The sequence below is a fragment of the Brassica oleracea genome, chromosome C1, assembly GCF_000695525.1.
Source record: "Brassica oleracea var. oleracea cultivar TO1000 chromosome C1, BOL, whole genome shotgun sequence".
In the NCBI taxonomy this organism is placed as follows: domain Eukaryota; kingdom Viridiplantae; phylum Streptophyta; class Magnoliopsida; order Brassicales; family Brassicaceae; genus Brassica; species Brassica oleracea.
Genome location: NC_027748.1, coordinates 7,173,369 through 7,194,022, shown reverse-complemented (window position 1 = coordinate 7,194,022; position 20,654 = coordinate 7,173,369). Strand labels below are relative to the sequence as shown.

Genomic DNA, 20,654 nt, shown 5'->3' with positions numbered 1-20,654 from the left:
TCGGTAAATTCCGACGCCCAAAGTTCGTCGGAATAAACCGAGGAACCACGTTCGTCGGAATTGTAGTTTTCCGATGAACTCTGGTCTCGTGTAGCCGCATCGTAATATCGTCGGAAGTTCGTCAGAATAACGTTTCTCGGTATTCGTCAGAAAGTCGTCGGAATTTCTGACGAAATTCCGACGATTTTTTTTTTTCCGACGAAACGATACCGACGGACGGGTTCGTCGGAAATTCGTCGGAATAGACCGATTCCGACGAATTTCCGACGATTTCGGCCATCAGAATCCCCCTGTTTTCTTGTAGTGATTGTTAGATGTGTTGATGATAACCAGATTTGAATATGGTTACATATTTTTACACAAAACCATTAAATTTTGTGGACAAAAAATTCTAAGACAAAACTATGAGAAATTAAATTAGAACACTATCTAATATGCAAGCTGCCTTTAACTGATGTTCCAACATCCACATTCGTATACGTATATCGATCCATAATACCTAACCTTAGAACCAAAATGTCCCAAACATTGTAATCATCGATCAGGTCGAAGATTCCGGTCTTTCCTACGTTTTCTAAAATCTCTTGTTAGTTTTAAAAGTTAATAATAATAGATCATTAATTAACTATATATACCCCTAGCATTCTTTTATCACGTGCCGACCAATATCGCTACTTTGCGGCGAAGCATTGCTTGGCTCCACCAGGACCACCTCCACGTGCCAGCATCGGCGTCTTGAGTTCTAAACAAACCTAACCACACTGATCAAATGTTCCCCACATGTTCTTCTATGTAAAGCCCTGATTTAATATCGCAAAATTTTACGAGGCTGGAAAAAAGTCAAAAGCTGAAGCTAGGTAAACCAGTACATATTGCGACATTTGGCTTATGCTATTACTAATGTTTTGAAAACGGACTGGTCAAACCGGTATATCTATGAGTCCTCCTTTTCATCTGATTTTGGATTGTGTTGAAAACTTGATTTGAGTTAGACAGCTTGAACATCTCTCGATTGTTTCATTTTTTGATGCAACAAATACATAGACCAAAAACAGAAGAATACGAATATTTTGTTTATTGTCACTAGACAAGCTTAAAACTTCTAGTCAAATGAATGTTAAAAGTATCATCACTACAGAGAAGATAATTAGTCAACTTAATCAATCACTAGTTCACAACATAAATAAAGATTACAGAACGCAATTTATTTTCTCTGCTCTCGGCCAATCACAACATATATAAAAGATTGCAAACTTACATCTTCAATCAAAATTCTGGCGTAAATCTCTTCCCAAGGTTAACAACCACTATGGCTGGAAAACACATTTATATAAAGGTTGGCTTCTTAAAAAACAACAAGAGCGTCTGTAGTCCAACGGTTAGGATAATTGCCTTCCAAGCAATAGATCCGGGTTCGACTCCCGGCAGACGCATTCTTTTTTTTTAAAACCAATTTCTTCACGACAGAACCGGAAAACAAAACCGTTGGTTGAGACATCGCCACGTGTGTGGTCTACAATCTCAATTCATTTCACAGCACAAACATCTCTCGAGACCAAATCTTCAGAGTAATAACTGAGAAATGGAGCTTTCTTCTTCTCTCAAGCTTTCATCGCCGCTATCTCCTTCCATCGTCAACAAAATTCAGGTTACTTTAAGTTTCATTCTTCAAACTGATCTTATGTTTGGTCTGAAAATTATGTAACTAGGAGGGATGCAGTTTCAGGCTAAGCGTGTTGTGTAACAAACCAAATTCGAAAATATTTCTCTATTACTCATGTTATGTTCACTTGTATGTGGTTTAAAGTTTGTTACTTTGCAGGGTTCTTCATCAAGTTATAAAGTAAAGTTCTCTAACAACACTTCACTCCCTAAACCGTTTCTTCAACTCGATGATAGAGGCCAACGTCTTCGTGACCAACAAGCTTCACATTCTTCTGTCTATCTAAGATCATTTAGAAAACGGGTCACTGCTAAATCAGGAGGATCACAAGGCTGGGACTTTGGGAGATTCATCAAAACATTGTACTTCTTCAACGGACCACCCTCTCCACTAAAGGTTTTGATTCTCATTGAGGTTTTAATAAAAAAAAAGTGTGATTGTTTACTTTTGTTGGCTTGTGAAGTTTGTTTCATCAGTGTTTGAGAAACTTACCAACGGATCAACGGAGGAACCGCTTAATGAAATGGAAACTTCTGGAATCATACTTGTGGCTGGAGCTACTGGTGGTGTTGGTAGAAGGGTTGTTGATATCTTGAGGAGTAGAGGGTTGCCTGTTAAAGCATTGGTACTAACCTTTATATTGGTTTCTTTGATATTCATATAAATGTGGGTGAAGTGTTGAACTTTGTGTGATATATATCCACAGGTTAGAAATGAAGAAAAGGCTAGGAAGATGCTGGGACCTGACATTGACTTGGTGAGAAACTTTCCACATTTTCCTTCTTGGTGTCTTTTATAGTTCTAACATCTTTGATGTTTTGTCAGATTGTGGCAGACATCACAAAGGACAACACACTGGTTGCTGAGAAGTTTAAAGGAGTGAGGAAAGTGATCAACGCTGTTTCGGTTATAGTGGGTCCAAAGGAAGGAGATACACCTGAGAGACAAAAGTACAATCAGGTTGCTCAAAATTTACAATACTGAAGTTTTTCTCTCAAACCTTTTTAATTTTATATATATTCTAGCTATGAGAAATGATGGATATGGGTTTTAATGCAGGGAGTCCGGTTCTTCGAGCCAGAGGTAATGAGACTTGAACAACTTATCTAGTACGTTCGATGCTCAACAGAACTAGAACTTATAGATTGTGTGGTGATACACAGATAAAAGGCGACTCACCCGAGTTAGTGGAGTACGTTGGAATGAAGAACTTGATCAATGCTGTTAGAGATGGTGTTGGACTTGAGAATGGGAAGCTTATTTTCGGTGTTGGGGGTAAGTACAGTCAAGTAACTTCATTAGGCTTCTAGCTTGACATGTCATTTTTTATAAAATTTAACCAATGTATCTGTATAGATAACACATTCAAAGATCTACCTTGGGGGGCCTTGGATGATGTTGTGATGGGAGGTGTCAGCGAAAGTAACTTCATAGTAGATCTTACCGGCGGTGAAAACGGTGGACCTACCGGGATTTTCAAAGGTTTGATGATATTATAACAACAACTCTATGTTGCTGTTTTATTTCTCTTTGGTTGTTACTTACATAAACATAACATGTTTCTTAGGAAATGTTTCAACGACAAATAATGGCGGATTCACTAGTGTTAGAACCAAGGTAAAGGTTATGACTCTAATGTCATGGTATTTGTTATTTTATTGGAAGCATATGAGTCATTTTTTTTCTTTAAACACAGAATTTTTCAGAGGCAGAGGATCTTTCTGCATATGATGGTTTGGAGTTACGGCTAAAAGGAGACGGGCTCCGTTACAAGCTTATCGTCCGGACAAGCCAAGATTGGGACACTGTTGGTTACACCGCTAGTTTCGACACTTCACCAGGCCAATGGCAATCTGTAACTTAAAACTACTTTTTCTTGATCTACTTGTTTGGCGTGTGTGTAGTATCAGTAACAATGTAATGTTATGTTTTTTTTTTTTGGTCAACACGTAGGTACGCTTACCTTTCTCGTCTTTAAGACCTGTGTTTCGTGCGAGGACAAAGTCAGATGCACCTCCTTTTAATCCAGCCAGTATCATTTCACTACAGGTTTGTGTTTTGTCTTTCTGTTAGCATAAGTTAGTTAATTAATATTTGACTAATCATACTTGTAACGTTTTATTCTATTTGCATTTTTTTCTCTTTCAGCTTATGTTTAGCAAATTTGAGTATGACGGTAAGCTTAACCCCACATTCAAAGAAGGACCATTCGAGCTTCCTCTATCGACCATTCGAGCATACATTCAAGATCCCGTTACTCCAAGGTCTGGTTTAGTTTCTTACTCTTTTCAAGACAAAAACTCTTCACTCTTAACTCTGAAGTGAAACTGTGTTACTTACGGTTACAGGTTTGTTCATGTTGGCTCTGCGGGTGTAACCCGACCAGAGAGACCTGGTTTGGATCTAACCAAACAACCTCCTGCCGTTAGATTAAACAAGGAGCTTGATTTCATTCTCACCTACAAGTTAAAGGTTTGTCTCTCTTCTTAGCAGAAAATTTGAGAAACTCATATTCACTGAACTCTTATGAACAGGGAGAGGATCTGATACGTGAAAGCGGGATACCATATGCGATAGTACGGCCATGTGCTTTAACAGAAGAGCCTGCAGGAGCTGATCTCATTTTCGATCAAGGCGACAACATTACCGTAATTTCATTTCATTTTTTTGTTGCCCTTTAACCTAAACATAACCACCAACCTTGCCTTTGTTATATTATATAGGGGAAGGTATCGAGAGACGAAGTAGCACGTATATGCATCGCTGCTTTAGAAAGCCCGCATGCTCTCAACAAGACATTCGAGGTTAGTTTTGATTTGTTCTTCTTCAAGAAGATGCTTAATGTCTCATTTGAGTTTTGTTTTTTTTTTATCTTTGTGTGTTTGTTTTTGCAGGTTAAAAGCACGGTTCCGTTTAGCGAACCGTTCACAGTAGATCCTGAGAATCCTCCACCAGAGAAAGACTACAATGAGTACTTCAAGAATCTGAAAGATGGAATCACTGGCAAAGAAGCTTTGGAACAGAGCACTGTTTCTGTTTAAAAAATATTCAGGTCTCTTTCTGTTTTCTTTTTTTTTTTGAACTACAAAACAAAATAAAGGTTGTATATTCCATGTGTATACGGTTTGGTACATTGAGGAGTGGATTGATTATACAAAGCTCTGCTTATTCAACGACAACAATAAAAAATTGTTCCTTGGGATGTAAGAAAAGCGGTGCGTTGAAACGGTGGAGACCAGAGTCCGCTTTTCTGGTAATCGAATTGGAACTCAGACACGTCAATGTACTTGTCAAGGAGTTTGTCTGAAACTAGTGTTGGTACGTTCTGAGACTCTGAGTAGTAACAGAGGAAGATAAAAATGGAGGTGGAGAGTGAGACATTGGTGTATTCTTGTAATAATTAAGAATTTTGATTGGAGGGTTTCTCAGTTTCGTGGCCGTGGGGAAAGGTTTGATGGAGACTTTTTATGGTAGTGACAAAGTAAATGGATTTTCATCAAATAATGGAGGTCGAGTGTGGGAAGGATGGAGCACACAACAGTTGTCTCTCTCTTTTCTGTTTTGTTTCTTTTCTAATAGGAAGATGCGTTGTTTATGGACGAAAGTACATAATCATTGAGCGCTGTTTTCTTCTCCAAGAATCATTGTGTATTTGCTAAAAATGTTTTTCTAACCTAAACATCAAAGAGGTTAATGTCCCAAAAAAAATGACATTTAGAAGGTCATGGGCTTGAAATAGTATGTGAATACAAAAGCCGCTGATCATTGTGTATTTGCCAAGTGCTTTTTGTCACGTTCATTGTTTACACGATAAAAAATTTCCAAATAATTTTTTTGGTTAGATCTGGTTTGGAAGAGATCCGTTCAAAAACGTTTGTTCGAAATTCTGTTGACCAATCTGCGATAACCACTACAGCAAAGACCGGAACAAAACAAATATATCTCCGATTACAAAAATCAGAAAAATGAAAATGTACCTAGAAACTTTAAAAGAAACAATCAGAATAAACTCATAATATTAGAAAACAAAGAAGAAGAGACTATTGGAAGAGAAATCACAGCATCGATGATAGGAAAGCCACCGGCGCATGCACAAAAAAAAATGGAATTTTTTTCCTCTAACAACTAGGGTTTTAAAAGAGTATAACCATCTACCATGCAAATGCACTTTTAAACTATATGTTTCTTAAATAAAATACGATGACAAATATGTAATTTTAAATACTTATATATATATATATATATAATATTATATATATATATATATATATATATTGAGCAATTTCTCAGAGACTTTTTTAGGTCTGACCATTTTATCCGGATCCAAAAATCTAAACGGGAACCAACTCGAAAATACTCGATTTGAAACCAAACAAAAAATTATAAGTACTAGTTGAATCCAAAAAAAACAAAACCAAAAAGAACCGACCAGAATAGATACAAACACGATAAGAACCCACACGAGTAAAAATGATCCGATAAGAACTGATTCATATCCGACATGAAAACATGAATATCAAAACTATGATTTCATGTGTTATATTTTCTATATTTAATTTATGATTTAGTTGAAATATCTTTTTGTAGCAATCTTTATTATTATTTGGGAAATTTACCAAATATGATTCAAAACTTGAGTTTAAATACAAAGTATACCCAAACTTTAATCAAACTAGAGATTTTGCCCGGGCTACGCCCGAGTTTATTCAAATAACATTTTTTTTTTACAATATATTACTTCTATGTTATAAAAATATAAATAAAAATTGAATTAGAATCGAGTAAAATTTACAATTTTTTTTTACTATCTAAAATATGTATGGGATTATCCAAAATATATTTTCTTACAGATGCGAAATGAATAAAGAATTTGTTAAAACCTTAGTTATTATCCACAATATCTTTTCTTACATATTTAAGTAATTAAGAAAATATATTATTAATCTGCACATCACATATTTCTTTGTCACATATATACTATTTATATCATATTAATGTTTTTATTTATATGTTATTTAATATTTTATAATATATTTTCTTACGATTATAATCTATTTTTACAATTGCAATACATAAAGCTACTCATTGCTTTAAATAAAAAAAACTTTTAAAAATGTTGTATCTGTTAAATACACGGAAAATTATATGAAAATAGGATTATTACTATATTTTTTTCCAGCAATTATTATTACTATATTTTATGTTTAGTTATAAACAAAAAAATATCTTATAATCTAGCTATATTTAAAATATTATTCTGGATTGAAATTCAATGTAAAATGATAATCAAAATATTCTCAATATATATTCAAATTTATTTAAATTTTATTATTATATATTAGTTGGTTTTAAAATTACTATTTTTTTAAAAATACAATCAGGTTATTACGCTATTATTAAAAATGAATTTTTTATATACCAATTAGGGGAGTTTTTAATATATTTTAGTCCAAAACTATGATCCAAAAACATTATTTTCTTATTACTTCATTTTCCAGTAAAAACATTCTAAAATCTTGTACTAATATCACAAATTGAAAATACAAATTATTTCTAATTCGATATAGCCTTATTGGGGGTGACTGGTGACCATGGGAATAAGGAGAAGAACATAACATTCCTTAACGTTCCTTATAAAAATTACCATTTATGAGGAATAGGGGTTCCTTTTCGTTCATTTTCATTCTTTTTTTTTGTAGAGAATTATAATACAAAATTGTTCCTTGTTAATTTTGATAAGAAACCATCATTCCTCATATTTTCCAAAATTTTATATCTATTCATTATTTTCTTATTCATTATTAATGTTCCTACGATGGTTACCAATCACATCCATTATTTTAATTTCCATTGAAAAAATAGTGATTTAGTTTTTTTCTTACTCCGTGTCTTTAATATTTTTTGGTAAACTTCATACACTATTTTTTTTTAATCTTTCTTTACTTTTTGTGAACAGAAATTTTAAAACGTTTGTTAGCCGTTATTGTTTAATGTGGTTACGGTTAATCTTGTAGGTGACTTAGAGAGGAGGCCAGAGCTCATCAACTGAATTTTTTTTCTTGTGTGGTTCAATGGTTATTTCATTCTACTTCTCTTTGTTAGAGTCTAAGTCTTTCTTTTGTTAGTTTCTTGCGATTATTTTTAAATACCTAAAATAAAGATTGCACATTCAAAGATGTAATTCCAGTGACATGCCAAGTAATGGAAAGAGTACAAAGAACTCTGCAATAAACTAACATGGTGGAATTGAGAAAAAACAGAAGTACATAATTTCTCACGATAATAATACGATCATGTTCTGCATATTATAATTCCAAACTGTATCACAAGTAATTAGTCAACATGATTTACTCACTGAGCTAGTTTGTGTCTATTTGTCCTCTCTAGCACACCCAAAGCCTTGGTTACCATTTTCAACGTCTTCTTTAGCTTCTTTACCGGCTTCCTCTCTATTTCTGGCAGGTCCTCCAAACATAGTATCATGGACTTCTTTATGAGCGATCTCTACTTTGTCTTCTCCAACAGATCATCATCACACTGTTCAGGAAGCTCAGTACCTTGCACATTCCCTGTAACCGGCTCACAAACCCCAGTTTCCTTGCACCATCTTTTGATGTAACTGTGGTAGACATTGGGGACATGAGCTGCCTCTTCAATTCTGCCATTTCATTTTCTGGCTAACCTTCTTTATTCAGCTAGTGTTTTATATATATATCCCATTGTATACACTGAAACACTAAGCTGGATTCATTAGATTCTCTGACTCCAAGTGAGAACAACAAAGGGAAGACATAAGATAGATAGTCATATATTATAGTGAAATTTGTATATGTACCTTGGTTTGTTTTTCTTGTTGGTTCGCAGCTGCATCAACTTTTAATCTGGTCTCTTCTTCCACACGTGTGATTCCACATACTTTATATATGCAATGAGTAATGCCACAGCCATTCAATCACAATACATAACAGAAAATTCATATGGAACCAAAGAAACCCATACAAACCAGTAGACATTTGAGACAAAAAGGAAACAAAGAGTAACACAAACAATGAATAGTTTCAAGACTTTTGTCTACTAAAAGCTGATTAATTAAAAATGCAACGTTAGCTTTTTCTAGAGAGAGCTTAGACCTCCCCTTTCTTTTTGTTTCATAGCTTCTTTGTTAATGCATCTCAATTCGACTTTCGGTTCATCAAAACAGGTGGAAACTTTGTTAAAGAATAACTTGTCTACAATGAACCAGTAGAAATGCAGTACAGAAAATGGACCATACCTCACGAAGAACATCACTCATAGCCGTCTGTGAAATGCCTAGAAGCTCAAATATCAAAATATGTCAGAGATCTCTAAGCTGGGACTGAAGAATATTACATCTCATGAGATATTTGGGGTTTTTGAATTTGATTTGTCTTCGTCCATTATCGTTGTGTGAAGAGAAATAATAGATATGCCTATCAGATTCTTGTAGCCCCTCGAAGACAGGAACATAAGAAGCATTAAACCATTTGAAATCCTCAAATATCTGAATCTCAAGAGTGACTCCTGACGTTGTCCAAGTTCATGGCGAACCATGACTTCATTACCCCATTTCTCCAAGAGCCTCAGGGTTTTCAGCAATCCACGATCTAAGCGTGACGCCATCAGCATCATCCTCCAAGTAACTCGGACGTCCCCATCCAAAGCTCCGCGTACGGTCTTGTCGAATCGATCAGTCCATCGGAAGACTCTTTACACGAGTGAATCCAACCCCCGATTTTGCCCCAAGCGTAATCCTTCACGGAGCATCTAAATCGGTGGAGCCGTCGCCGATCCGCTTCGCAACTCCTATATTATAGTGCCAAACTTCAGATTCATAGCTGTCATGTGTGATGCCTCTCCTACTGATATCTTGATAACCTTCAAAGAATGTGACAGTGTCTGCTTGGTCGTCTATGCAGACATTTTTCAGTCCAACCTTAAGCTTAAGAATAAAATTCTCATCATCATATACACCAACTGAAAAGAACAACAAAAACAAAAACAAATCAAATAAGGTTGGAGCTTTAGACCTAGTTTAAACAAACAACTAAGCCTGAAACCATCAAAACCCCTATGAGGAAGATGTTATAAGTCAAACTATTGACCAAATCAGATTGTAGTGAAAATGCTTTATTTATTGAATTCTGGAGATGACGGGTAAAGAGCTTTATGGTTGTTTCATAATCATTAGACAGAGGCTAAGAAACAAAATTAGTCCTGCAATACAGATCCAAGCTTTGCGTTAGGCAGATAGGCCAGAGATCCGAGAGTACGACCTCGCTAGTCTGAAAATAAGAATTGCAGGAACAAATAATTCAACCTAATAAGACTGAGAATGATATTTCGTCAGAAAAAAAAGTTATATCCAGAGATTTATCTGAAACTCACACAAGAAAAACATATTCGTTCTTGGGGGTGCTCCTTCAAAGTGGCACGAAAAATCTTCCGTTCAGATCTCAAAAAATACTGCAGCAGTTGTAAACTCACAAAGGTAAAGAGCTAACAATCGCCATATCTTGAGATTCTTGAAAGGAGGTTTCTGAATTTGGTTCAAAGTAATTCTCTACGAAGATATGATAGATTTTATATATGAGGAGAAGAAGAGGAAGGTATAACGAAACAATAAATATGAGATTTAATAGCATCATTGATTGATGAAGAGGAGGAAGCAGTAGCAAAGTTACTATCGCAACCGGTGAAGATGAAGCTTAGGGGGTCATTTATTTCTACACCACCACCAAATTCAGAGCAATCAAAGTTTAATTTTTTTTCGAAACCACAGCTCTTGAAATAACCTACAGCTGTACAAATGCTCTGCAGAGCCAAATATTCAAAACAATTTTTTAGTGCTTTCCATAAAATTCTACAGCACTAAAATCTAAAGCCACAGCAAAAAGTCTACAGATTTTTTTCTACAGCAAAAATTTTAAAGCTACAACCATTACCAATCGAATCCGAATCGGGATAGGGAAGATGAGCTCAACGCTTCCACGATTGTTAGGTTAAGCATTAATGGGCTTGAACTGACTTTTTTATCTCTGGTCAACCCAGACGAAAACCTAGTTTCTCTCTTCTTTGGACAGAAACAGTTATGACGTGTTAAAAAAGAGGGTTCTAATTGGCTGATTTTGTAATCCTACCTGGATGGCTTTAGGATTGAGCATATCTTCCTTTTAATATAGTTAGATGCAAAACTAACCTAAAAACCTTGTGAAATTACAACCAATTTCTTATGACAAAAAAAAAAAAAAACAGAATTCATTATTCCACATATAGCTCCATAAAGTCTTCTATGTTTTTGTAAGTCTTCTGGAAGTCTCGTATATTAGATCTTACAAATAATTTATAAATCATTTAATTATAAATATTTGTAAATGATATAAATTAAGATATAGTAAAATTGAATTGTTTTCAACATAGATGAGTGAATATAGTGAGTCATAGTATTTTTTGGTTTAGGGTTTGGTAACATATATTGTATTATTGTATGTATTTTTAGGGTTAGATTTTGGAAGCTTAACATTTTTCTGAAAAATAATTTTTGACTTATATGTGTTTAGTTTTATGTATATTAAACACATTTTAAGTTGAATTTAACTTTATTGAATTGTTTGTTTCTATTTAGTTAGTTATTTGAGTTCATAGTTTATATTTAGGGTATAAACGACTTCGAGGAAGTAAATCTTTTTTTTTTACGTTAGAAGACTTTCGGATCGAATATATTTAACATAATTGGAAATTTTTAGCTCACTATATAAATAAAATTTACACATTTTCTATTTTTCATTCAAATGGTTGTAACAAAAATGTAAATCTCTCGCAAAAATGGTATGGCATTAATGTCATTCCACAAACAACAATCGACCTAGGAACTTGATTAGACAGGTATGGATTGATGGCACCACATAGACTATGGGAGGATCTCTTATACTACTGAGAACTTGGCTCTACGTGAATCACACACGAAGAGAGAACTTGACTGAATTTTGCTCTACGGGGCAAACTGACTCTATATTAGATGATATGTATAAAGTTTTTGTTCTTACAAAGCTGAAAAAGAACCTTATAAACTGGTTCATCAGCTGAGATATAAGGTCGTCAGCTCAAAATAACATAAAACGACTAAAAACAACAAGATTTTATTTTTTTCAAAAAAGAAAAACAACAAGATTTTATAGAAAACTACAAAACATCTAAAATACAAAAAAATAAAAAAATTCCATAATAAAAAGAAATCTCTTAAAGCTAATGTTCACCATTCTGGGCTTGAACAACCGTGTCTTGCAAATTTAACTACCACTAGGATACTCTGGATTAGTTGTACGAGCTCATAATAAATAGAACTTACCCGTTTGGCTTGTACAGTGGCTGATTTTGAAGCTGGGTGTTTAATAATGGGTTTGAATCAAAGGCGATCCTCTCGGATGGATATTTTTAAGTTTTTGTCATAAAAATAGATTTCAAAAAACTAAAATGACCAAAATATCAATTTTTATTTTGAAAATTTTAAATATTTTTATTTTTTAAAATTTGAAATCCTTTCCCAAAACACCACTCCTCAACTCTGAACCCTAAATCCTAAACTCTAAATCTTAAATTTTAAATCCTAAACCCTAAACTCCACTCCTTAACTCTAATTAAATCCTAATGTTTAGATTAATTAACCAAACGAATATAAGTGTATATTTACTTTTAATAAAACATTTAAGTCGTTTTTATTTTTAAGATATATATTTGTGACAAAAAAAAATTTTTAGGTATATGAATTTCTCCCTATCATCCGATAAAGGTAAAATTTATTTAATATTAGTTTGAATTAATCCTATCATCTATTCTGCCGCAAGCTATTAGACTTTTTGCCTACCTAAACGATATATCATGGTAAGTGTTTTATAAGAAATAAATTGTTATCGATCTACATATGAATTTAATCTAGGCCTAATTTAATCAAGTTGATACGAAAAAGGGTTTAGTTAAAAAGTTAAAAAATGAAACTATTTTTTAATGTTTGGATCATAAGAATCTGATTAGATGAAAATGTGATATGCAAACTTTACAGCTCTATTGTTAATATTTGCTATAGATACAGAACATATGATTCATTCTTTTTGTTATATAAATTTTTTTTGTCCATTAGATGGTTTTTAGTTCACGTCAGATATTTTTTCAATTAAATGGTTTTGGTTTAAGAAAAATTGTTTACAAAATCTGAAGATAAGATATGAGATTTTGATTGATATATTTTACACATGGAATGTTATCCAAATTCATTTCCTACAAGTCAAATGGATTGTGAAGATCTACCAAACATGATAACACAAGATTTTAAAGGTTGTATTCAAATATTGAATTGAATAACAATGGACTTTTAGTTCTTTTAATAACAACTAGATCTCGATCCGCGCAACCACGAAAGTTTTTGTTTTCATTTATTTTTATATAAACATTTTGTTTTCAATTCTAAATTGATATATATTATAATATATGTGTCTATCAATTTTTAAAACATAATAAGTTTACGGTATATTTTTTCATTGAATAATTTGTTTTAAAATTTCACATGTATTTGTATCTTCTTCTATATATATTTTTTTGGATTATATTTCATTATTAAAATCGTAACTATATATATGAAGATTAGTAAAATATTTTTTTATTGTCATATTCAAAGATATTGTAACATTTCACAAATTTATAAAGTTTTTAAAAAATTAAACTTTCTGCTTCATAGATTTATATTATCGAGTAAATAATTAAACATTTAGTTTTTGTTTAATTTTTCAAATAAACTATATAGTTTAAAAATTGTTTTCATTGGTTTAAGGTAGTAAAAATTAATCATTGTTAGATAATATGATTTTTTTTATTCAAAAAAAAAATCTTTATAATTTTAAAAGTTAACATCGACAAATATTTAAATATTTAACATATGGAGGTATAATATTACAACATTAAATTATATCTATTTAATTTATACTATCTATAAATCCAATGGATCATCTATTTTTTAAATCTAATTATTGATAGCCCAATAAAAATTTCTGGTATACCTAAAATTTAAATGATAAGATTAGAGATTAAATGTAACATGACTTTATAGAAATAGGTCTATTAGATCCATTTTAAAAAAATCACACATGAATCAAGGTTGAGGCTTCTGTTTTAATATATAAGAAAATTAAATACAATAACCAATATTATTAGATTTCAAAATCTTTTAATAAAAATATTTAAAATACAATAAATGACACTATATTTTTAATAAATAATGTTAAAATCAATCATTAAATAACACTAGATCATAAAATCTAAAGAGTTAACTTTAAACTCACTATCCAATAGCACCCAGTTAGATTCTCCTTTTTAATCTAGTTTTGCCAAAAGAAATTAGTTTGCCTGCCCTGCGCTTATAAATAAAACAATTCTACTTGTTGAAAAATAAAACCATAATTTCTAGTTTTTTTTTAGGGGCTGGAGTTAACTAGAAGATGACTATTATGATTTCCGATCTACCCCATGATTTGGAATTAGAAATACTCGCTAGGGTTCCGTCCAAGTCTCTAGCAAAATTGCAAACTACTTGCAAACGATGGTACGCTTTATTCAAAGATCCAAAGTTCGTGAAGATGAACAACATCTTGCGTAAAGCATCGAAAGAGGTGATGTTCCTTATAGACTATAGGGTTTATTCGATTAGAGTTAACAGATTGCGCAACCGCTTCCGTAACAAATGCATTGAGTATGCATCCATCGAGTTTACAGGGAAACTTACCCGTCTTGAAGATTCAAAAGAGTTAAAGTTATCTCGAATCTTTCACTGCAACGGATTGATATTATGCTGCATGGAGGATTTCGAAAGTCTTGTGGTTTGGAATCCTTGTACCGGTGAAACCATGAGTATCAAACCCAAAAGTTTTTACCAGTGGAATGATAGTTATGCTTTTGGATGTGGAAACAGCGAATCTTCTTGCCCCAACTACAAAATTTTGAGGTGTAGCAGTTATTATTGCAAAAACAGTGAGCAACGTATTTTTAACTGTGAGATTTATGATTTCAGCTCTGATTCATGGAGGGTTCTTGCTGGTGTGACCTGGAGGATACATTGTTCTGACAATGTTGTTTCGCTGAAAGGAAATGCTTACTGGATTCATTTTGATAGAGAAGCTCGCCATAATGTCCTACTCAGTTTTAATTTCACAACGGAGGTATTTGTGTCTATGCCTCTTCCGGATCAGAGTGATTATAGACATTTGGGTATATCGGTTGTTAGAGAAGAACGCCTCGCAGTTTTACATCACAATATTGGTACATCCTTGACAGAGATGAATGTATGGTTGAGCAATAAGATTGATGAAGCCAAAGAGGTGTCATGGAGCAAATTCTTAGCAGTGAGCTTTGATAACTTTAAGTATCCAAGTTACGTGAAAGGGATGACTTTTTGGGTGGACGATGAGGATAAAGTGGTAGTAACTTGTATTAGAGACAGATACAATTATGATTACGTTTTCATTGTAGGAGAACGTTTGCATAAACAAGTTTTTGGTAAATCTTGGATTTGGCCATGTCTCCTGAGTTATGTTCCAAGTTTGGGTCACATCCCCAAGACGAAAAAAGAAGAAACATTGTAAATGGATAATTAAGCTAGCTTTTGTTTATTTGTGGGGTGTAACTCTTGTTTTGGTATATTAATTATCCATTTTATTTTGATATATACAATATTTGTGCAATTTGACGTTTTTCAAAACATAATTTTTAAAATATTTTAATGTTAATTTTCAAAGAATTAGCATGTGTATCAAATTAATTCCTATTTATTGATTTCTCTTTGTTTATTTACATTAATGAAATATTTTAAAATATTAAATCACAATGCTGATTTATCTATTTTTGTTGGTGTATATATTTGAACATTTTCAATAACACATGACTTCTATCGTAAAAAAAACTTGTGCACAAATTTTTGTTTGTTAAACTATTTAATGCTAATTCTTCAAATGAGTTAGTATAAATATCAAATCTAATTTTGAACTTTATTTTCTTTTGTTAACATACTTTTTATATTTAATTTTAAATTTGGTATATATAAAGTTATATTTTACTGGTTTTTCCTTATTTTGTTGGTTAATATTAATATTAATTTTCAAATATTTAAGGACTGAAATCATTTTAATTATTGAGGTATTTCTATTTTTGTATTTTAAATTATTTTATATTGATTTCTATTTTATTTTGAAAGAATCAATTTTTAGTATTGACATTTTTAAAATTAATAGTATTTTGTAAACAAAGACTAATGAGCTTAAGGCCTGACTGGTTCAAACGCAGCGGTTGCGGTTGCGATTGCGGGAGTTTGCGAATGCGGGTGGTTGCAGTTTTAAGAGATTTGTATGACTGGTTATGCGGTTAGAAATTGATGCGTTTGCGGGATACTTATGACTGGTTAACTTTCAAATACAACAGTGGTTAAATAATAAATTAACAATATTTACATTTTATATAATTATAAAAAATATCAAAAAATCATAATATTATAATAAATATGAAAATTATATTTAGAAAGTTATAGTTTTAAATTTTTAATATTATAGAAAATAATTTTATTTTAAAATTTTATAATATTAATTAAAATATAATAGATATATTTTAGTATTTTTATAATTCCAATTTAAAATTTTTATTGAATATTTTTATTTTTGTATTTATATGGTTTTTGAAAAAAAAAATGAAAAAAAAATTATCTTCCCGCAACCGCCCGCAACCGCAAACGCTAGTTGAAACTAGCTCAAAAAGGTTCGGACTGGTTTGAAGCGATTTGTAGCGGTTTGTATGATTGTTTCGAAAGGCTGTCAACCGCTAGCAACCGCAAAAACTGCGTTTGCGGATGGTAGCGGGTCGTAGCGGAGAAACCAGTTAGGCCCTAAATCACAAAATATCGTTTGGATGCCCTATGAATCGCTTATAAATAAGGCAATCCGGCTTGTTCAAAAAGAAAACACTAATTACCAGTTGCCGTGTCGTTTAAGAAATCAGAAGAAGACTATTATGATGTCCGATCTTCCCCATGATTTGGAATCAGAAATACTCGCTAGGGTTCCCTCTAAGTCTCTAGCAAAACTACAAACTACTTGCAAACGATGGTACGCTTGGTTCAAAAGATCCAAAGTTCGTGATGAAGAACAACAACTTGAGCAAAGCATCGATAGAGGTGATGCTACTTTTAGACTATAGGGTTTAATCTCTCACTGCAATGGATTGATATTATGCAGCAGGAAGGATATCAAAAGTCTTGTGGTTTGGAACCCGTGTACAGGAGTATCAAACCCAGCAAATTTTACTGGCCGACTGATAGTTAAGCTTTTGAATGTGGAAACAGCAAATCTTCTTGCCGCAACTACAAAATTTTGAGGTGTAGCAGTTATTTCTAAAACATCCAGAAAGTTGGTTTTAATTGTGAGATTTATGACATTAGCTCTGATTCATGGAGGGTTCTTGATGGTGTCACTGATAAACGGATGATAGATTATTTTGACGATGCTGTGTCGTTGAAAGGAAACGCTTACGGGATGCACAAAGATAGAGAAGCTGAACATAAACTCCTACTCAGTTTTAATTTCACAACGGAGGTATTTGTGCCTTTGCCTCTTCCGGATTAATTACAAGAAGGGTTTTCAGTATAGAGATTTGCTTATATCGGTTGTTAAAGAAGAACACCTAGCGGTGTTACATCACGTCGTTGGAACATTCTTGACAGAGATGAATGTATGGTTGAGCAATAAGATCAGTGGAGCCAAAGAGGTGTCTTGGAGCAAATTCTTAGTAGTGAGTTTTGATAACTTTAGGTTACCACGTTACTCAAGTGAGATGACATTCTGGGTGGACGAGGAGAATAAAGTGGTAGTCTTTTGTGTTCATGGAAGGTGGTGATCACTTTTACATTGTTGGAGAGGGTTTACATAAACAAGTTTATAAGGTTACAGAGGGATCTTGGATTTGGCCATGGCTCCTGAGTTATGTACCAAGTTTGTGTCATATCCCCAAGGCAGAATAAGAAGAAAACCGAACCGGGCACATAACCAAGGCATACGAAGAAGAAACATAATCAATGGGTAATGGCTAGCTTTCTGTTGTCCCTCTGCTTTTGTTTTTTTTAATTGGTCATCTAAATGATGTTTACTCAAATAACATGTTTATGCTTATAGTCACAGCTTATAACCATAGCTTTACATATACGATAAAAAGAGGAAAGAATTTTAATGGACAATCACTTCAAATGGTTGATATCTATATGCTTCAAACTAATCTATTCCAAGTCTTGCAGAGCAACTCTCATCTATCAATAAACTATTAGTGACCGACCACCATCAAGTTCATTTGTGTAAAGAACATACTTGATAGTCATATGCGCTTTGAAATAGCACGTATTCAACCTTCCAACAGATTGGGTTTCTACAATAACCAAGTCCATACAGCTACAAACATTTCATCTTTTTATCAGATCATCATCAGTCTCACAATTGACAAATACAAAAAGTCCATAGAGCTACAAATATTTCATCTTTTTATCAGATCATCAATCTCACAATTGACAAAAGTTACATTTTTCGGCAATGCCAAATTTATTTCCAAATTAAAGAGATCATATTTTTTGTCGGCTAAAAGAGATTATTTTGGTTATGTATATGTTTGTTCGTATTTTACTCCAACGATGAAATTTTGTTCATTTATGCCAGTACTCTGCCATTAATTGCATCGATCGATCAGTTGCAGACTGTAGAAAAAAATAATTTCAAAATGTTAAAATTTCCATCGACATATAACGAACATGGTCATTATCGCCATTTACCAATGTAAACATGACTACCACCACTTTTATGACCTTTTCAAGAAAATGAAAAAACACTAAGCAGTAAATGTCGGATATACCCCTAGTTTCAGAGAGTAAAAAGCCAACATTCAGGTATTTTAGTAATTTCCTTCATATATTTTCACACAGATCATAACAGTGATTGGTGTAATTCGACCAGCTAGAAAGACACAAGTCTTACCCTAGTAGTTGTTTCTTTAAAGTCTCCGTCTTTCTGTCGAAATCTGAGAACTTTTATTTGAATCCAAAGAGAGAGAAAAAAAAACGAAAGCTTGTTTTTGTATCCGTGTTGAATGGCGGGTTACAAAGCAGATGATGATTACGATTACTTATTCAAGGTGGTTTTAATCGGCGATTCAGGTGTTGGAAAGTCCAATCTGCTTTCTCGATTCACCAGGAACGAGTTTAGCCTCGAGTCCAAGTCCACCATCGGCGTCGAGTTCGCCACTCGTAGCTTGACTGTTAAGGACAAAGTCATCAAAGCCCAGATTTGGGACACTGCTGGTCAAGAAAGGTTTCTTCTTGACAGATCCTCAATTGAAAGTTTAAATATTTTGCTCTGTCTTTCATGTGTTTGTTCTTCTGTCTGAAGAGCTTAAACAAGCTTTAGATCTGTCTTTGTAGATCTTAGAATCATGAATATGTGATTAATTTTTCATTTTTATGAGAAACTACGTCGTTTTGGGGTGTTTACTTATTGCTTTGAAGTTTTTTGTTCTGTTGATGTGTAGGTACCGAGCAATCACTAGTGCATACTACAGAGGAGCTGTTGGGGCCCTTCTCGTCTACGACGTAACCCGACACTCCACGTTCGAAAACGTTGAGAGATGGCTTAGGGAGCTTCGTGACCATACCGACCCAAACATAGTAGTGATGCTCGTGGGAAACAAATCTGATCTTCGTCATCTTATTGCGGTTCAGACCGAAGATGCTAAGTCTTTCGCGGAGAATGAATCACTCTACTTCATGGAAACTTCAGCTCTCGAGTCTACTAACGTTGAGAACGCGTTTTCGGAAGTGCTCACTCAGATTCACCAAGTTGTGAGCAAGAAAGCAATGGAGGCTGGTGATGATTCGGCTAATGTTCCTTCTAAAGGAGAGAAGATTGATATTGATGTATCGGCTGTGAAGAAAACAGGTTGCTGCTCGAACTAAAAAGACTCGTTTAGTCTCTTGCAGATTGTTATGGATTTGGTCTGTTTCCTCAAAGCTATGATCGTTCTTCTTTTATACATTCAAAATTCTTTTGAAGATGTCTGTTTTTTTATTATTAGGAAACAATCTATGTTATGCTTTGCTTGAAAACTGCTTAGGTTTGCTCTGGTTCTGTACTGTTAAACGATTTTGTAATTTAACCGGTTTTGGTCTATGGTTTGTTCACCGTTGTTTTCTATTCAGTCTGAGAAAAAATATTTAAACCGTTATGAACCAGATTGTGCATGGCTCATAACCAAGAAATTATACCATCCGCGGTCCAAAAAAAAGCGAGTCGGCCAGTTTTTTTTTTTTTCTTATGTCTTTATGTTTTTTTTTTCGTAATTAGATTATGATTTGTACTCTTTTCATTTATCTATGACGGTGTAATTTCCTATATAAGGAACATCTATATTATGAATAAAGATAGACTTTTTAATTACTTTCACAACACGTTATCAACACGAAACTCTAAATCCCTAAGCTAATACCCAAATCGAAAAACCCTAAAACCCTAATCCTAGCCGGCGATCCGACGAACCCTAAACCCCGATCGCGTCTCTTGTTCCCGCATCTGTTCCAGCTCGCGTCCCTGATCAGTTTCAGCCCAAGGCGTTCCTGATCCTAGCTCAGACGTTCGCGACCCGATAGCAGCTCCAGCACACGACATCTTCCTCGTTCGCGACAGCATCAGACAGCTCGCGTCCCGTTCGTGTCCAGCTCGCGGCTCAACTCCTTTGGTGATCTGATTCAACAATCATCTAAGGTTAAAAGTTAATTCAAAACCTAAGAACCCATAATCGAACATGGATTGATTGATAAAGAATGAAACCCTAAAACCCTAATCTTTATGAATCAAAACCATAGGGTAATAGATCAAAAATCCTAATTGAGTAAATCGAAGCTCTAAAAGTT

General features: G+C 33.5%; 3 protein-coding genes, 1 long non-coding RNA gene, 1 other non-coding gene and 1 pseudogene across 11 annotated transcripts; 5 read left to right on the top strand and 1 right to left on the bottom strand.

Moving 5' to 3' along the window:
* The first annotated feature begins 1,361 nt into the window (after window positions 1-1,361).
* On the top strand, window positions 1,362-1,433 carry TRNAG-UCC. The gene has a single exon. It is a non-coding gene; the product is annotated as a tRNA-Gly (tRNA).
* A 51-nt stretch (window positions 1,434-1,484) lies between these two features.
* On the top strand, window positions 1,485-5,298 carry LOC106313176. Of its 3 annotated transcripts, XM_013750937.1 has the most exons (17): window positions 1,485-1,648; window positions 1,823-2,059; window positions 2,127-2,288; window positions 2,370-2,420; window positions 2,489-2,623; window positions 2,723-2,746; window positions 2,827-2,938; window positions 3,020-3,145; window positions 3,231-3,280; window positions 3,360-3,518; window positions 3,617-3,712; window positions 3,812-3,927; window positions 4,012-4,135; window positions 4,198-4,311; window positions 4,387-4,467; window positions 4,558-4,698; window positions 4,872-5,298. In XM_013750937.1, the coding sequence occupies exons 1-17, from the start codon at window positions 1,583-1,585 to the stop codon at window positions 4,968-4,970; spliced, it is 1,893 nt and encodes a 630-aa protein (XP_013606391.1). In that variant the 5' UTR covers window positions 1,485-1,582; the 3' UTR covers window positions 4,971-5,298. The 3 variants fall into 3 exon arrangements, with proteins under 3 accessions (XP_013606391.1, XP_013606383.1, XP_013606375.1); XM_013750929.1 differs by having other exon boundaries at window positions 4,558-5,091; XM_013750921.1 differs by having other exon boundaries at window positions 1,568-1,648; window positions 1,808-2,059; window positions 4,558-5,091.
* A 2,564-nt stretch (window positions 5,299-7,862) lies between these two features.
* Window positions 7,863-10,388, bottom strand: LOC106324015. Of its 5 annotated transcripts, XR_001266690.1 has the most exons (5): window positions 10,070-10,388; window positions 9,908-9,966; window positions 8,937-9,658; window positions 8,499-8,578; window positions 7,863-8,391 (listed from the first exon to the last, which is right to left on the bottom strand). It is a non-coding gene; the product is annotated as an uncharacterized LOC106324015 (long non-coding RNA). The 5 variants fall into 5 exon arrangements; XR_001266689.1 differs by having other exon boundaries at window positions 7,863-8,422; window positions 8,937-9,966; XR_001266688.1 differs by having other exon boundaries at window positions 7,863-8,399; window positions 8,937-9,966.
* A 3,836-nt stretch (window positions 10,389-14,224) lies between these two features.
* LOC106302229 (F-box/kelch-repeat protein At3g17530-like) lies at window positions 14,225-15,309 on the top strand. The gene has a single exon (XM_013738762.1). The coding sequence runs from the start codon at window positions 14,308-14,310 to the stop codon at window positions 15,307-15,309; it is 1,002 nt and encodes a 333-aa protein (XP_013594216.1). The 5' UTR covers window positions 14,225-14,307.
* A 1,414-nt stretch (window positions 15,310-16,723) lies between these two features.
* On the top strand, window positions 16,724-17,780 carry LOC106330364 (annotated as a pseudogene).
* A 937-nt stretch (window positions 17,781-18,717) lies between these two features.
* Window positions 18,718-19,930, top strand: LOC106324053 (ras-related protein RABA1d). Its single transcript, XM_013762080.1, has 2 exons — window positions 18,718-19,059; window positions 19,277-19,930. The coding sequence occupies exons 1-2, from the start codon at window positions 18,839-18,841 to the stop codon at window positions 19,698-19,700; spliced, it is 645 nt and encodes a 214-aa protein (XP_013617534.1). The 5' UTR covers window positions 18,718-18,838; the 3' UTR covers window positions 19,701-19,930.
* Window positions 19,931-20,654: the final 724 nt, after the last annotated feature.